This window comes from Piliocolobus tephrosceles, unplaced genomic scaffold (assembly GCF_002776525.5).
Source record: "Piliocolobus tephrosceles isolate RC106 unplaced genomic scaffold, ASM277652v3 unscaffolded_41, whole genome shotgun sequence".
Lineage (NCBI taxonomy): Eukaryota > Metazoa > Chordata > Mammalia > Primates > Cercopithecidae > Piliocolobus > Piliocolobus tephrosceles.
Window position 1 is genome coordinate 1,752,747 of NW_022325420.1, and position 16,507 is coordinate 1,769,253.

At 35.0% G+C, this 16,507-nt stretch overlaps 1 protein-coding gene across 17 annotated transcripts in view; it reads right to left on the bottom strand.

The window, feature by feature from the left end:
* Positions 1–16,507, bottom strand: part of LOC113224832 (calcium-dependent secretion activator 2) — a 567,701-nt gene that overhangs the window by 305,021 nt on the left and 246,173 nt on the right. For all 17 annotated transcript variants that reach the window (XM_026454354.2, XM_026454360.1, XM_026454352.1 and 14 more), the window contains 3 exons: positions 15,329–15,409; positions 8,160–8,396; positions 1,518–1,636 (listed from right to left, as the gene is read on the bottom strand). In XM_026454354.2, coding sequence (XP_026310139.1) covers positions 1,518–1,636; positions 8,160–8,396; positions 15,329–15,409 — 437 coding nt within the window. The remainder of the gene's footprint in view (positions 1–1,517; positions 1,637–8,159; positions 8,397–15,328; positions 15,410–16,507) is intronic.

A 16,507-nucleotide genomic window follows, 5' to 3' on the forward strand; every position in this document is an offset into this window, starting at 1 on the left:
TTTTGTGTGTGTGTTTTTTTTTTTTTTTGAGATGATGAGTATATTCAAAAACGGATAGTGGTGATGATTACACAATTCTGTGAATATACTAATGTATTACCCCCAAATATATACTGTGACTAGATCACAAAAATAAGTTTAGTCAATTGAATTAATAAATTCCACTTGAATGCCTACTAAGTACTCAGATATAAGACTAAATAGGATAAGATGTTTTACCCTTTTCTCAGGAGAAAATATATTGCAAAATAAATAGATAATTAACACAGTCCAAAAATTAAAAAGTGGTGAGCCAGAAAATGTACACTTCCCACTGGGTTAAAGGGAAGGATTATTCTCAGTGATGGTTAAGTTGAGATTCTCAATGCCAAGAAAACAGCTATACAAAGATAAGAGGGAAGATGACTACAAGCAGAGGGGAAAGCAAGTGCGACACCGGGAATGGGTGGGTAAGTGTTTGAGGAACTGCATGAAGTCCAGGGCAGATGAATTGCAGAAGATCAGGGGAACAGAGGGAGCAGGCGAGATCCCAGAGGTCATGAGAGATTGGTCAAGTGCACGCCTGTAGGAATTTGTAGGTTAGGATGAGAAGCTTCAACTTATTTCTTTTCAACCCCCTAACACTCTGAGCACCTCTCTTCCATTACACATAACCCTCTGTATCTCCCTATCCTGCCTGCTCTAAAGAAAATGAAAATTTCTCATACATCTTCAGTGCCTATTTGGGATCTCAACAGAGGTTTCTTGAATGAACAGGTCACATATTGGTATTATAATAAGGCAAAAATTCTAAATCCTATAAGATATTTAGAATAAAGATTAAATAGAAGAAAAAAAAATGTTTTCTAAAGGTAATGTACAAATGAAGGTCAAGCATATTGCATCTGAATTCCTCAGGCCAGCCTGGTTGTTTCTACTAGAGACCATGACGGTTCCTTAAGTTTGAATGAGTTAAAGAGAACATCTTACTAATTTAATTAACTCATTGCCAGAATCTGAAACATCAAACTGCTGGCAAAAAGCAGCTTTATACTCTGATTATTGTGCAGCAGTCATTAACTGCTTCTCTAGCCCACTTACTAAGTATTCCAAATAATTGTGCAGAATCATGGTATCTACTGTTACATCACCAAGAACTATAACAGGCAAAAATGAAAAGGCTATTAGAATACAATTCTCACAAATGAAATAGGATTATGTATTACCTTTCAAATAACAAATGATGATAAAATTTGCTTTCCTTAGAAATGACTTATAAACATTTTATTGCCTAATGATTAGCTTTGCATTTGCATGTTGGATTTCCTGTTTGTACTACACAGGAATTCTGCCAAAATTCTAATTATAACATCATTATCCAGAAAGGAACACACTAGTTCTAACACATTTGAGACAAAGCTAGCCAAATAGCAGTTTTAGAGTAATACCACACATTTATGCACATAAATAGAGCATGTTTCTTTGGGAAGATTAAAAAAACAAACAATAACAACAATACATCTTTTCAACTGGCTTACTGTGGCCTTGAGGCTTCAGCCTGGTCTGTCTGCAGTTTTTCTCCTTCCACTTCCATTGTACAGTAAACAATTCGATTGGGAGCAACTGACTTCAAGCCTTGCACTTCCATTATGACAATCTAAAGATAAAATGATTTTAAAATAATGCATCAAGTTGACAACATTTAGCAATATACAGAAATAGCAGCATGAACTGTAATAAGGAAGATTGACAAAACTGAAAAACAATAATTTTGTTTTTGTTAACATCATTGGTATTTTATCTTCTTTATAATCCACCTCTATTCATAGAAGGTATAGTAAATAACTTTTTTAGGGAATCTGGCAACTGAAAATATATCTGCTGCCAGCTACACATAAGAGTAAGGTCAAAGGTCATAAATATAAGCTGTAGTGAATTAAACAAAATTTAAACTCAGATCCTTAACAAATTAAGGCAAGTCTGCATGAAGTTAAGCAGAATCACAAATGAAAATTCAGTGCAGATGATAACAGCAGCACATAAGTTCCATATAAATTAATATAGTATATATTAATGGTAGACATTTATACCATCATACCAACTCATTGATATCAACACGTGACATCAGAAATTTTCTATATTCACTTGAGATTACTATTACTGTCTGTAAAAGAGTTTAATTTATGGACTGTATCTTATTAAATGGAAAATTATAATTTGTCACTGAACATCTTAATACTAACTTGGTAAGAAAAATAATTTTTCTATCCATTGAAGATATATACCAATTTAATTCAGTACACTGGAAAAGTGTGGAAAAACTGATATTGCCTTATGTATTTGTAACTCCTGAGAGAAAGGACAACATATATTTTTTATGTGTGCTTTTTAATGTTTGTCGAAGAGGCTGCCAATCTTAAAACACTGTAACCTATCATTCTCATTGGATGTATACATCAAATATGAATATTATTTACCATAAGGTTTTCAATCAAAAGTTACATCATGAACTCTTCTAAATTCTCAAAATTTAATTTATAAAACAGATTACAATGCATTTATATATGTACATTGATTTCTTCATTGATCCCATGTTGTATCTGCACACATAATAATAAAATTCATGTTTCATAGCTACCAAAATATCTACCATAAACATAATCTGCATCAGTTCCTGATCATGTAATACTTTATTACAGTCATTACATTTTTTATAGAGTCACGATAAGAATTTTGATCCAAAAGGGCTCAAAAAACAAACCATCGTAAAAGTGTTCTTCCTTTCAGCTCTGTTACAAGAGAAGAGTCATGTTTGTAAATATAAATGTGTATTTGGTGTTTGTTAAATTTTGTTTTCATAAAATATATAGGAAACTGATCACTCAGTTATTTATCAATAAAATAAAAGGTCAAACTCAGAACAGGTTTTCCTCCTCAACCAGAGCTTTTGTCATTTTCTCACATGGAAATGCATACCAACATACGAATCAAAATCAGGACTTAACTGAAAACAGACTAAGAGAATTGATAGAGAAAAGCAGTATCTTTCACAGCTGTTCTAACACTCCTCAGGGAAACTGGGATAAAATACAAAATCTTGATTAAAGAAAATAAGCAAAGGAAGTTATGCATTTTTTTTTTTTTTTTTTTTTTTTGTGACGGAGTCTCTCTCTGTCCCCCAGGCTGGAGTGCAGTGGCCGGATCTCAGCTCACTGCAAGCTCCGCCTCCCGGGTTCCCGCCATTCTCCTGCCTCAGCCTCGCGAGTAGCTGGGACCACAGGCGCCGCCACCTCGCCCTGCTAGTTTTTTGTATTTTTAGTAGAGACGGGGTTTCACGGTGTTAGCCAGGATGGTCTCGATCTCCTGACCTCATGATCCACCCGTCTCGGCCTCCCAAAGTGCTGGGATTACAGGCTTGAGCCACCGCGCCCCAGAAGTTATGCATTTTTAATGACTCAGGTTTTTTGCTAGTAATATTGAAATTTGTTAGATTCTTATACAAATAAAACCAGAAGCTGAGATAAATCAAATACATAACCATATTAATTAAAAGGCAAATACACTTGGACTTACTACCATTACTCTAATAACTTCTTAATAATAAAAATGTTTGATGGTCATTTAAAATGTATGAAACAACAGAATTGGGTACTACAAGTCTAGAAATCGTAAGAGCACTGCTTCATATTTCAGAATATTATTGACATTGCATCTCTTTCTGCAGTGTGTTTAAATAACCCAAATGCAAGAGAAGAAAGGAAGCATCTGCTTGACATTATTTCTGTCACCTCTACTATAAGCTACTGTAAACATGACCTCTTAAAACATACTACTTATGAAACAGCACTCTGCTTTTCAAAACAATACTTCCAACTGTGCTGGGAACATTTTATCCTGCAGAATTGTCACTTTCAAAAGATACAGTTTCTGTGGTAAATCTATACGTATAAATAAAACAATATGATTGTACAGATCTGATATCCAAAAGGAAAATAAAACATAGCTGGCCTTAAGAATTAGTGATAAAGACAGCCAAGAATTCCATGGACCATCAGCTAATCTAATTTTAAGTAAGTGTTTCAATTCCCAGCAAAACTTGCTAGTGGACCTATGGAAGCTAAACTGACCTATTTTTCATCTTCTCTTTCCCATTCTCTCTGTAGCTGATGTCATAAAGATAAAATAAATAAAGTTGTCCTAGAAGTAAAAAGAAGAGTGGCACGTATAAAATGTGAAACTAGGTAACTTTCTTCCAAGTGAAACGCTGACCACAGAGTTAGGAGACATTTAAGCATGTGTAGTTTATGAAAGAACGACACTGAGCAGTATGGTGAAATTGCAACCATATAGCACCAAACATAGAGAAAGTCATGGAATCTGCTAGCCTAATATCAATGAAAGAATTCAGTGTAAAAAACCAACTACAGGCTGGGCACGGTGGCTCATGCCTGTAACCTCAACACTTTGGGAGGCCAAGGCAGGCGTATCACAAGCTCAGGAGATTGAAACCATCCTGGCTAACACGGTGAAACCTCATCTCTACTAAAATTACAAAAAATTAGCCAGGCGTGGTGGCGGGTGCCTGTAGTCCCAGCTACTTGGGAGGCTGAGGCAGGAGAATGGCGTGAACCTGCAGGAGCTTGCAGTGAGCTGAGATTGCGCCACTGCACTCCAGCCTGGGCAACAATGGGAGACTCTGTCTCAAAAAAAAAAAAAGTCAACTACACTCAATGCCACTGATAACATTCCCCACTTTCCACTTCTTAGGTCAACATTTGTTTTTCTAGTATTGCTTGAACATTTAACATTACTGAATAGCTTAGTGTTTTGTGGATTGGATCATCTCTTGCTTTAACATTTCTTCTGAAGCCTTAATGAACAGAGAGACCTAAAAGTAATGCTGTACGGCTGCTTTTTTGGTACCATAAAAATCCTTAATTCAATAAGTATTTATTGAGTCAATTGTGTGCTAGGCACTGTTTAGGCACTTTCATTACCTCAGTAAACAAAAAAGAAAGAGAAAGAAATATAACCTTCCTGCAACTTACATTCTAGTAGAGAAAGCCAGATAATTAACAATAAACACAATATATAACTGAACTATATGTTAGTTGGTAAGTACTACAGCAAAAACAGAACTTGGGAAGGGAATAGGGTATGGTGGGAGAAGGGAAGGGTGGGAGCAATTTTAAAGAGAAGGTGACATTTGAGTAGAGTTTTTCAAATCTGCACTTTATTCCTTTGACTCAGTATAGTTCTTAGAAAAGATTCCTCCACTGGACCACTTCTAAGCCTGACTAATGAAGTGTGACAGCTTTAAATGGGATTAACTGCTTGCCTTTCAGAGTTTCCTTAGGCTGAAATATGGGGTCTGAGGAGCAAGGTTTGCTGAAAGAACTAGAGATAATTACTCAGTTTAGCTTGGCTGATGTCACAGGCCCTGTGACTAGAGGCATATCTATTCTCTCTGGTGTCCTATAAACACGCACTGCACCATCATCACTTAACGCGACTTTACTTTGTTGCTGGACACATAACTCTTGCTTAAAATACTGCGGACACCGAGAACAGATTTGTATAATGCTATGGTAGGAAAATATCTGCCTTAGATAGACATAGCAACAGAGGATGTCAAAACAATTTTATAAATATGCAAGCTTCTCAGACCATGAAAAGTGAAGTTTTAGCTCGTATTCTCTGCCTAACAACCTACTGCCAACTGAACAGTCCTCCTAAACATATTGGCAATAAACGACAGAATAACAATACATAGTTATCACTTAAACATTGACTCAGCAGCCTAATTTTGTTTTCAATAGGCAAAATATAATTCATAAGTTAATCATTACAATTATTACAATTATTCATAAGATTTTTGAACAACAGAGAAAAGAGATAATGTTCTAAACTTTTAGTTCTGAATGTTTACATATAAAGATAATGGTAGACTTGTACATTATAAAAGTTATTTGCTCTACAAATTATTTTTTTCATCAATAAATTTAAATTATAGACTGGGCACAGTGTCTCAAGCCTGTAATCCTAGCACTTTTGGAGGCAGAGGTGGGTGGATTGTCTGAGCTCAGGAGTTTGAGGCCAGCCTGGGCAAGATGGCAAAACCCCATCTCTACTAAAAATATAAAAGAAAAAAAAATTAGCCAGGCATGGTGTTGCATGCCTATAGTCCCAGCTACTTAGGAGGCTGAACCAGGAGAACCGTTTGAATCTGGGAGGTGGAAGTTGTGGTGAGCATAGATAACGCCACTGCACTCCAGTTTGGGCAACAGAAAGAGACTCAGTCTCCAAATAAATAAATAAACAAATAAGATAAACTCTTGTTGGAAAAAGTTATACTATAATTAAGGGACGAATTTTGTTTTGTATAAAGTCTTAAAAAATAGAAAAGAGTTGATGTTTTGTATTTCACTCAGCAGGAGATCTGGGACAGGAATGATGAGGAAATTCTACAGGTAACATGCTATGTAGGTTCAAATTAGACATCCTTATGTTATAAGATTGAAAAAGCTGAGAAGAAACCCAGTAGTGAAACCATTTGGCAAAGTCATTAGGTAAGCCCAGAATCGAATCTTGAGTCAGAAAAAAGCCTCATAGTTCTAATATAACACTAAGTTTAATCTATTAACCTACAACTAAATCATTAATCCTGAAGTCAAGAAAGTGAGAGGCAGATGTCCTCAAGTTTGAATGTATCTCAGAGTTAAATATATGGAGAAAAAAGAATAAAAATAGAAGTTTTCTTTTTCTGCCATAAACTAAGGAAGTGAAGTTTCAATAAAGAAATTAAAAACAGTTCTTCGTAAGACTGTATTTACTTTTATTTGTCAATCAGCAAATGCAAATGGCAGCACTGGGAACCAGTAGAGAGGATAAAAGGAAGGAGCTATAAGCTTCAATATAATTTTTGAAAGAGCTATGAATTAAAGTGTCACATTGTTACTATTTACTAATGGAATAAAAATTATGAGGAGGGGAAGCTTGAGTTTAAGCCAAATGGTGATTAGACTCTAATTATTATGTTAAAATCTTTTATCTTAATGCCTCACATACATTCTTTCTCCTGGGAACTAAAGATGTCAGGGGTGTGTGTGTGTGTGTGTGTTGTGGTGTACAAACCCACAGACATATAACTAGATAAGCCCATATACATAGATTATCAATGAAGAGATATGTAAAGCATCAACAGAAAGCTGTACAAAGAGTATTAGTCTTTGGTTTCCAGTGATGTGCATAAAATAATGAAATTCTGAAGTTTTGGAGAATACAATTTTAAATGTATGACTTTTGTTCTTGCTCTAATATGTACTGTGCCTGTAATAAAACTTGAAGTCCTGAAAAAGAAGAATTCTCTATTTCTCATCATTCATGATACCTAATAATGTGTATTATAACTGGCTTATTTGATATGATCCTAGTAAAATGATCCTATGGGTAAAGTAGATTTAAAAAGAAAGGTTAACCAAAAATCTGAAAGGAGTTTCCAAATTACAAAGAATTCAATTATATGTTGAATTGCTATTTCTACCCATGTGCGTTTTGATGCTTATTTTATCAAGGAATTTCTGTTATTGTTGTATTTTTGAGACAGGGTCTCACTCCATCAGTCAGGCTGGAATGCAGTGTCATGATCACTGTTCAATGTAACCTCAACCTCCTGGGCTCAAACAATTCTCCCGTCTCAGCCTCCCAAGTAGCTGGGACTACAGGCTCACACCATCATGACCAGATAATTCTTTTTTTTTTTTTTTTTTTTTTTTTTTTTTTAAGAAAACAGGGTCTCACTATGTTGCCTAGGCTGGTCTTAAACTTCTTGACTTAAGTGATTTTCTTGCCTCGGCCTCCCAAAGTGCTGGGATTACAGGTGTGAGCCACAATGCTTGTCCTATTTTATCAGTAAACTTACACTAGCCTCACTGGCATAAAGAAGACTTGCCTTAAAACTTTTATTATTTTCTTATTTAATCCTAATACTGCTATGTTTAAAGGAAAATTTGCATTCATTTGCAAATACAAGCTGAGCGTCCAATAAATGAAGAATAATTTAACATCTCCAATATATATTACACTGTTTTAAATTCTAAAAGATACTGCAAAGGTCAACAGAAATTATTTTGCAGCCTCATTTATGCTGTCAGAGGTGAGCATGAGATAAAGCTACTTACCTCTAAGGTGAATGACAGCACCACGTCGGACTTTGATAGCTGAATCTCATTCTCATCTCCTATGTCCAAAAATGCAGAGTTCTGTGAACGTTTTAATTTTTGTAATTTAAATTCTGGACCACCTTTCGAAACTGGAAGACTTTCCAAATTGGCCATTAGCAAATTCACCGAAGACCGCAACTCTTCTATATACATATTCTCCATATCTTTTGCTATAAATTTGGGGAATTTTCTTTCCTTGAAAATAATTTTTAAAATAATAATGTTACATAAGTCATATTTCAATTTCATCATTAAAAATTTGTATGATGTATACACTTTGCTGTCTTAGAAATTACAACACTCTCAACGTATCTACCCTACTTCAGTCACTAGGCTTTAAAATCCTCAGGCTTTGGCATTTTTGGTTATATCTAAGGTACTTCAGATATCTTATTGAGGATCACTGCAGTACAAAATGAAAAAATCACACATATTTTCACATTAACTTTATTTGTGATAAGATCTGCTTAAGGAAAAACTAACTCTGAAAACATGCATGGAAGATATTTTAGTGTATAGATGAACCTTAGCCACTAGTAGCTTTGCAATGCTTGAGATAATTGGTCTATAAAAAAAATTCAGGACACACAGCTTTGCCAGTTAGGAAACAAACATTTTAACAATAGCCCTATTTCTTACCACAGATATGCATTGTTGGAAGGGTATGCTTTTTCATAAATAGGCATTAAAAACTCACATTATTGAAGAGTGATATGGTCATATTTCTAAATTTGGTAAATTTTCACATTAATGTGCCAAGATCTCTTGTGGCTATCAATTCAGTTTTTTACTAAAGGCTTAGAAAAAGTTTAAAGCAAAAGGAAATTTATGATAAAAACTATCAAGGGAAAAAGTAACAATATCAATTTGGAAGATTTTATTTTCTTGCTAAATTATATCAGCATTGTCATTCAATAATTTTAACTCTGCAATCAGATTTGTTTCTTCTGCTCAATTAAAAGGACATTCCAAATATTGATATTTACCAAATCATTCTTTGGTAGTGCCAAATCATTCTTAGAAAAGATTATAATAAATTTATATTCCCCAGAACAGCAAATGAGAGCACTTTGTTCCCTCACATTCTTGGCTCTTTCTTTAATGTTTGCCAACCTGGCACTTAGGTTTTCTCTCTTAAAGACAGATGGTATATAGTTTTACAACATTAAGCCTAGTGTAAAATGACCACCACTGCATAGAACTGGCTGAAGGATGAAAGCCTAAAGCGGCCATCTTTCAAATGACTGCTGAATGCTCCAGCACTGCCTTTACGTTGTCTCCCTTGACATCATTCAAAATCTAACCTAAGAAATCTGCATGTCTAGTACAACTGGAAAGCATCCAGCGTGCTCTTGTCAACCTGCATCTAGTCTCTGACTCACTTGCACCAGTTCGTTCATGGGATGGGAAGGAACATCTGGCACCACTTCACAGATCAGTCCCAGAGTCGCAGGCCACCTGTTTTTCTTCTTCCCCAATATAACCTTCACATATTTCTTTTTAAAATAATTTACATATAATCAAAATTAAAATTGCATAATGTCAATGCAATTTTCTAACTGTCTGCATTTTCTAATGCAGACAGATTAAATATCTACATTAAAAATGAACTTTCCCAAAGAAGGTTCTTAAGTATCCTTTTAAAACTTCTCTAGAGTTTGAAGCAACATTCCAAAATAGCAAATGTGTATCCTTAAAAAAAACAGGCAACTACCCAGCTATAGAATACCTGGGTTTCCTTTAGTGGGAGAGGGGAGGGAAGGAATTGTCTTTAGAATAATTTTTCAGTATAAGCAAAGAGAGGGGAAAAAAGCAAAATGATCCATAAAAAACATATTTTATGTTTTTGGACTAACTTTAAGGCTGTCAGAAAAAGCATCCAAAACTGAGAAACAAGGCAAAGCAATAAGGGGGCAGATCCTTTCAGTGTCATATGGAAGTGAAGGCCATCCAATGATCATTTGGGGAAAAGATCTTAGTTCACCTTATTAATTATTGATTAAAGGTTCCAGACAATAAAGCTACACATTACCTTGCAAAACTGTGTCTGAAAGAGGTGCAAATAATGTTTGGTGAATAATATAACCCAAAGGTACAGTTTAAATCTGTATTACAAATTAACCAATTTTTAATTAAGCCCATTAATCTTATCTTAGTAATGCCCTCAAACACCTAGTTTTTCACATGCTCTTTGGTCTGGTTTTAATACCTAACTTGTTTGCTAATTAATTATGCACTGAATAAAATCTCTATTGTGTGCCCATTTTATATTTGTATGAAAGTCATAATTTTACCCTTAAAAAGTATAGTTTAACAAATAAAAAGGTGAGTATGTCACATATCTGAAAGTGCTGATATACTAATGCTTTGCTTTCAAATTTTCAACATGTTATGGAAAATCTGGCATTAGCACAAGAAAAAAAATCTATTTGTATTTAGCTTTAACTATAAACATTTCATTAACTATCATCTGTCAAACAAGAGAAAAGCAGACATCTCCAAAATTGGCTCTTTTATCGGTATTTCCAAATTTTTCAGGGACTAGACTATACTTGAATTTTTTTCTCTGAAAAAGCTCAAAATTCTGTTTTAAAACTTTGAGGTTTATTGATAATATTTCATCAACTCTATTTAGCCTGCTTGTGTTGTCCCTCACTGGCAAACAACAAAACTAATTGTATATCAGACAAATATACATTTAAAATTCATTCTTTTAAACTAGAATTGAATCAGAAATAGGGTTATTTCCTAGTTGTCTAACTGTGAGTCACTCTTATAAGCTATGTGTTCTAATTAGGTCCTCTGTACAGCATAGGTCACTAGTGGTCTTAATACATGGTATACCCCAAAACAATACTTGTTTATTTAAAAGGTTTTCTCATAATTCAAATATAATCACTTTTTATTAAGTGCTCTTAACCTTCCACTAGACGACATCTGGATTTCATACCCTAGGATAGTTTCTCTAAGCTGATCTCTGCGGCTTCCCATGCCCCATATTAATTTTAGGTTCTAATCTCAGCATCATGGCATCAAGTGAACTACTGGTTGTGAAGCTGGTTTCAAACCTAACTAAATTGTTGAAGTGTTTAAATGTTTTTGCTACAAATTAGAGCAGATTCAGTTATCCTTACCATATTGGTATTCTCTCTTCCTTTCAATTCAAATGAGTGGGAGAAAAGGGAGGGAGTCTACAAATAATTCAAGAATTCTTCACAGCCCCAGCTTTCTCACAAATATGCCAGCACGTAAGACTCAGTCATTCGATAGACATTCCCTGAGGGTCTGCTATATGTTCTACTCCAGGCTCCTGGACAGAACCATGAAGATAATGGACAAAGTCCTCTGCTGCCATGAAACCTATATTTTACTGTGAAGCGATACACTTAGTAAACAAGGAAATAATTTCTTATGGTAGAAAGTGGTAAGTGACATGGAGAAAAAGTCTAGAAGGAACACAGAGTGAATGGTGAGAAGGGCTGCAGTTTTAAACGGGGTGGTCGGGGGAGGTCTCAATGATGAGATGATGCCCTTTGAGCTAAAAGTGGATGAGGAAGTATGATGATTGATTTTGTTTGTCAATCCGGCTAGGGTATGGTGCTCAGTTGTTGGGTCAAATGCGAATTTAAGTGTTGCTATCAAGATATTCTTTAGATGTTAATAACATTTACAATCAGTAGATTCAGTAAATCAGATCACCCTCCTACATCTATAGGTAGGTCTCATTCACTCAGTTGAAGGACTTATGACCAAAGGTGAAGGCTTCCTAAAGAAGCAGCAATTTTGCCTCAAGACTAAAACACAGAGTTTCTCGCCTGCCAGTCCGCCCTACAGATTTCAGACTTAAGACTGTAACATCAACCCTCACCTGAATTTCCAGCCTGCCTACTTGGCCTATGGATTCTAGACTTGCCAGTGCCCACAGCTGTGGAAGCCAATTACTTGAACACCATCAATCTCTCTCTCTCTCCCTGCCCTCCCCTCCCACACACACACACACACACACACACACACATAACATGTATGTATGCATAACATCTACTTTAAATATTATAAACATATTTATTATATGTACCTAGGTATTGGTCTAGATACATGAAAATATAGATATAATTTCCCATTGGCTCTGTCTCTCTGGAGAACCTGACTATAGCAGGGAGCAAGCCATGTAAATGTCAGTGGATGTTCGCTACAGGTGAAGAGTCAGGGCCAAGGCCCTGTGGCAAGGAAAGGCAAGGAGGCCACCGTAGCCAAAGTGGATTGAGCAAGAGCAAGAGTTTAGTGGAGGATAAAGTCAGAGGGGTAACAAAGAACAGATCACACAGGACTTTGCAGGCCATTTTAAGAACTTTTCTTTTTCTCTCAGCAACATAGGGAATCACAGGGGTAGAATCCAGGAGACTGACTAAAAGGACAGAACAATGATCCAGGCAAGAGACAAAGATGACTGGACCACACTAGAAGGGGGAGGATGGCAGCAACTGTCACATTCTGGAAATACTGTGAAGGTAGAGATAAAAGGATTTCCTGATAAGTTGCATGAGGTATGAGAAAAAGGGGTCAAAGATGATTCCAAGTATTTTGGCCTGAGTGTCTGGAAGGGACTGTACTATCAAGAATTGGCCTGCCCTGACCACTTGACTGAAAACTGTAACCACCCACACCTCCCTCTTACATTCCTCATCCCGCTTTTTCTGATCTATTTTCTAAGTAACAATGATCACCTTCCATAATTCAGTTACATGGCATGTTTACTGCTTATTGTAGGACTATCACAAATAAAATGTAAGTTCCACCAGGGCCTGGCAGAAATATTTTTGTCTCATTTTATCCCAATGTATCCCATGTAACTAAGACAGCACCTGGCTGTGTAGTTGTTGTTCAATAAATATTTGTTCAATTAATTTGTGGATAGAAAAAATGAGGCTCGAAAGTGTTAAGTAATGTGCCTACTATTACGTTTAGAAAACAGCAATCATGAATTTGGTCACAGGTCTTTCTGGCCCTGTATACATTTTGTTCACTACTTCCTAATCACCTCTTGGCTAAAGTATTAAAGTCAACATCCCTCTTGAAACAGAGATTTTGCCCTGTAGTTTTATTGTTATTATATTGTGTTGTTCTGTGAAATACAGAAGGGGGTGTTCCTGAATGCCAACTAATAGCTATTTATCAACCACACTTCTGGAATTATCAGATTGCAGAGGCAGCAGGATGTAAGAGAGCGAGCTCAGGCTCTGGAGGCAAGGCCAGGATTTGACGTCGCCTCAGCCACTTATTTGTTATGTAATCATGGTGAAATAAATAATCTTGTCTAAGCCTCAATTTCCTCTTCCATGAAATTAATTTCATGATATCATCTGCCCTTACAAGGTTTGTAGGATTATTGTCAGAATATAATTCAACAAGGTCATTCAATTGTTATTAGCCTTAAAAATATTTCATTAAGATGGCTTCACTTTGGTGAACTTGAAGTGGAAAGCAATTAAACCCGCTCAATCTGCTATGTCAATATTTTCATCAAAAGGTATCCTATATTTAGAGGTATATTTTGCCAAACCCATCGGCTTTACTTCTTTCTCCATGCTTTTTCCACTCTATCAACATCTCTGATGAAACCATCAGGGTTTTCTCAAGAAGAAGCCTTCATGTGTTCATCACTAACCCTTTCTTCTGACTCAGCCCAGGCATTTATGAACATGCCTTCTTCTCAGTCATGAACCTGAGAATACGTCTGAGGTTTTCTTCCAGTCCCATAACTCTCCAGAAAATCACTTAAACTTTATTCTAAAGCATTGCATTTGACAATATGTCCAGTCTCAGGTGAAATCTATATACAAGTATACAACCTTTCTAGAAACCCAGAGGACAAAAATAAGGCATGTTATCCTTTCAACCATTGCCCTCTACGCAAATGTAACTCTTTGGCCCCTAATTTATAGCACACTGTATCTTCATTCATTTAGAGATTCTTCCTCATGATCTAATTCCAGCTTGGTTCTTACAACTTACTGTCACTCTTGTTACACAATTTCTCTCAATTTTTCTCATTTTATTGTTTCTCTCTAATTTCTCAACCTTTCCTCTACTTTTTAATATATGTTTAAACAGTATTAGCATTTTAAAAACATACTTATTAATCTTTACAAATACAAATTTTCTTTGCAGACTTACAAAAATAATTGTTAAAATTAGTATGGGATATAACTTCTTGAATGCTGGAGGAGTTCACTATCTTGATTTGGGAGGTGGCTACACAGGGTGTATGCATAAACATTCATTAAACTGTAAAATGAAGATGTGTGAGTTTATTGTATACATGTTATGAGAGAGATATAGAGAGACTATCCATCAAATGTTGGAAGTTTTTGCTAAACAGAAAGGAAAGGGAAAGAATCTTATGCTCAAAGCAATCAACAGCACTATAACTGCAAGTCCATTGAAAAGAACTAAAATTTTCATACTACTGAAGTAAGTTAATCAATAAATTCACTAAAGAATGATTTAGACAATTGGGTTCCAGTCTTTCTAAAAACTTTAAGTACTAGAAAAAACTCATGGCTTTTGTCTGAAATCTATTTCTATTCATGATACACAGTGATCATACAAATAAGTACAATATGATGAATTTCTTGTATCAAATACACTTTATCTGCCAGATTGTATACTAGATACTTATATTATATTTTTTCATGCATTTAGTCATTCAATTAAATATCAGTTGGAACCACTATGTGCCAGTAACTCTGCTGTATACTTAGGAATACATTATATGATTTTGTGGGGAGGAGTTTTTTCTCCCTGGTTATATTTTGCTTAGTACAACATTAAAACTCTTCTAGATCTGGCAGTTTGAGAAACTCATGCATTGCTTTAAGAAAAGTCTATAAAAGTTATCATTAAAACTAAACAGTTCACATATTAAGGATGAATATGTAAAATGAATAATATGTTCCATCTAGATAACATGCATTCAGATATTTGAGATTAAGAGGTCTATGTGTAGAGGAGAAAATGTTAAAATTATGCTGGCTCTTATTTTTAACCTATACAAAACACTTTTTCAGCTCATAGAAATCCAGGTAAAGAAAGGAATGGGGTACAGTATGTCCAAGTTAATAATTTACCTTTGCCATTTTATCTGCCAATTGTAGCCGGCCATCAAGTTCCCTTCTGATCTGGGCTGCTTGTTCGTCTGCATTATCCAGCTTAAAAACAAAACAGAAGTTACACATATTGTGATTACTTAATAGCAGTGACCCACAGACCAAGGCAAAGATTAAATGACTCAAAAATGTTTAATAGACTGTATCAGATATCTATTACAAAGAGAATACAGGAGGTTGTTTAATTAGATTGGCAGACCAGATAAATTTATTGGGTAGTTTCTCATTGTGGTTTTATTCACAAAACCACAAAATCAGGAAATTGCATTTCTTGATCATTAGGTCAGTCCTAAATAGTTTCAGATATACGAACCTCTTGTTTTGTTCTTTCAAGTTCTCACCATGTATTTCTGGAGGATGAGACGCTGAGTAATGTTTCACTTCTTTCTTTGTACTTTAAAACATTCCCTTTGTTTTAATAATACGTTTGTATTAGTACTAAACTATAAAAGTACTCTTTGATTGACTAACTTTCTACCACTGAAGTCTTCATATACTCCTCATTCTAATACCAATAGACTAATACTGCCAAGAAATCCTTCCATCCTTTTAAGGATTGGCACCATATTAGAAATCCATTCTCCTCTTCTAAATTTGACTGAAAACAAGAAAAGTGTGCTCTCATCTGTTTTTTTTTTTTCTAGTGTGCTCTCTTTTTTTTTTTTTTTAAGAAATCTCCCATTTACATGGAAAATTATTTTCACTTTATGAACTAATCCTTGACTTTTCCTATAACTTATTTTAACTTTGCTCATACCTTTTCACCCATTCACTCAATATTTATTAGTTCCTTTATAAAAATGTTAAAGTGAGGATGTTAAGTGTTAATTTTTTCAGTTTTTTCTCCTTTTGCACTCTCATCACGAAGAAGCCTGGACCGCACGGTACACGTTAGTAAAGGACCATCTAAAGATTCGATTAAGATTGAGAATAACATTAAACACTAAGGAGAATACAGTTTACTTGTTCCTTTCCTGAAGAACAACAAATTGACCAGGTTACATTTTTAAAAACATCCTCAAATAAGAAAGTCCTCAAAAAGATAAGTAGAAACAAACCAGATTAACAGGATGGTGATAAGGCAATTTATATGAAGAGTCAAAAAAAAAAAAAAAAAAAAAAAAAAAAAAAAAAAAAAAA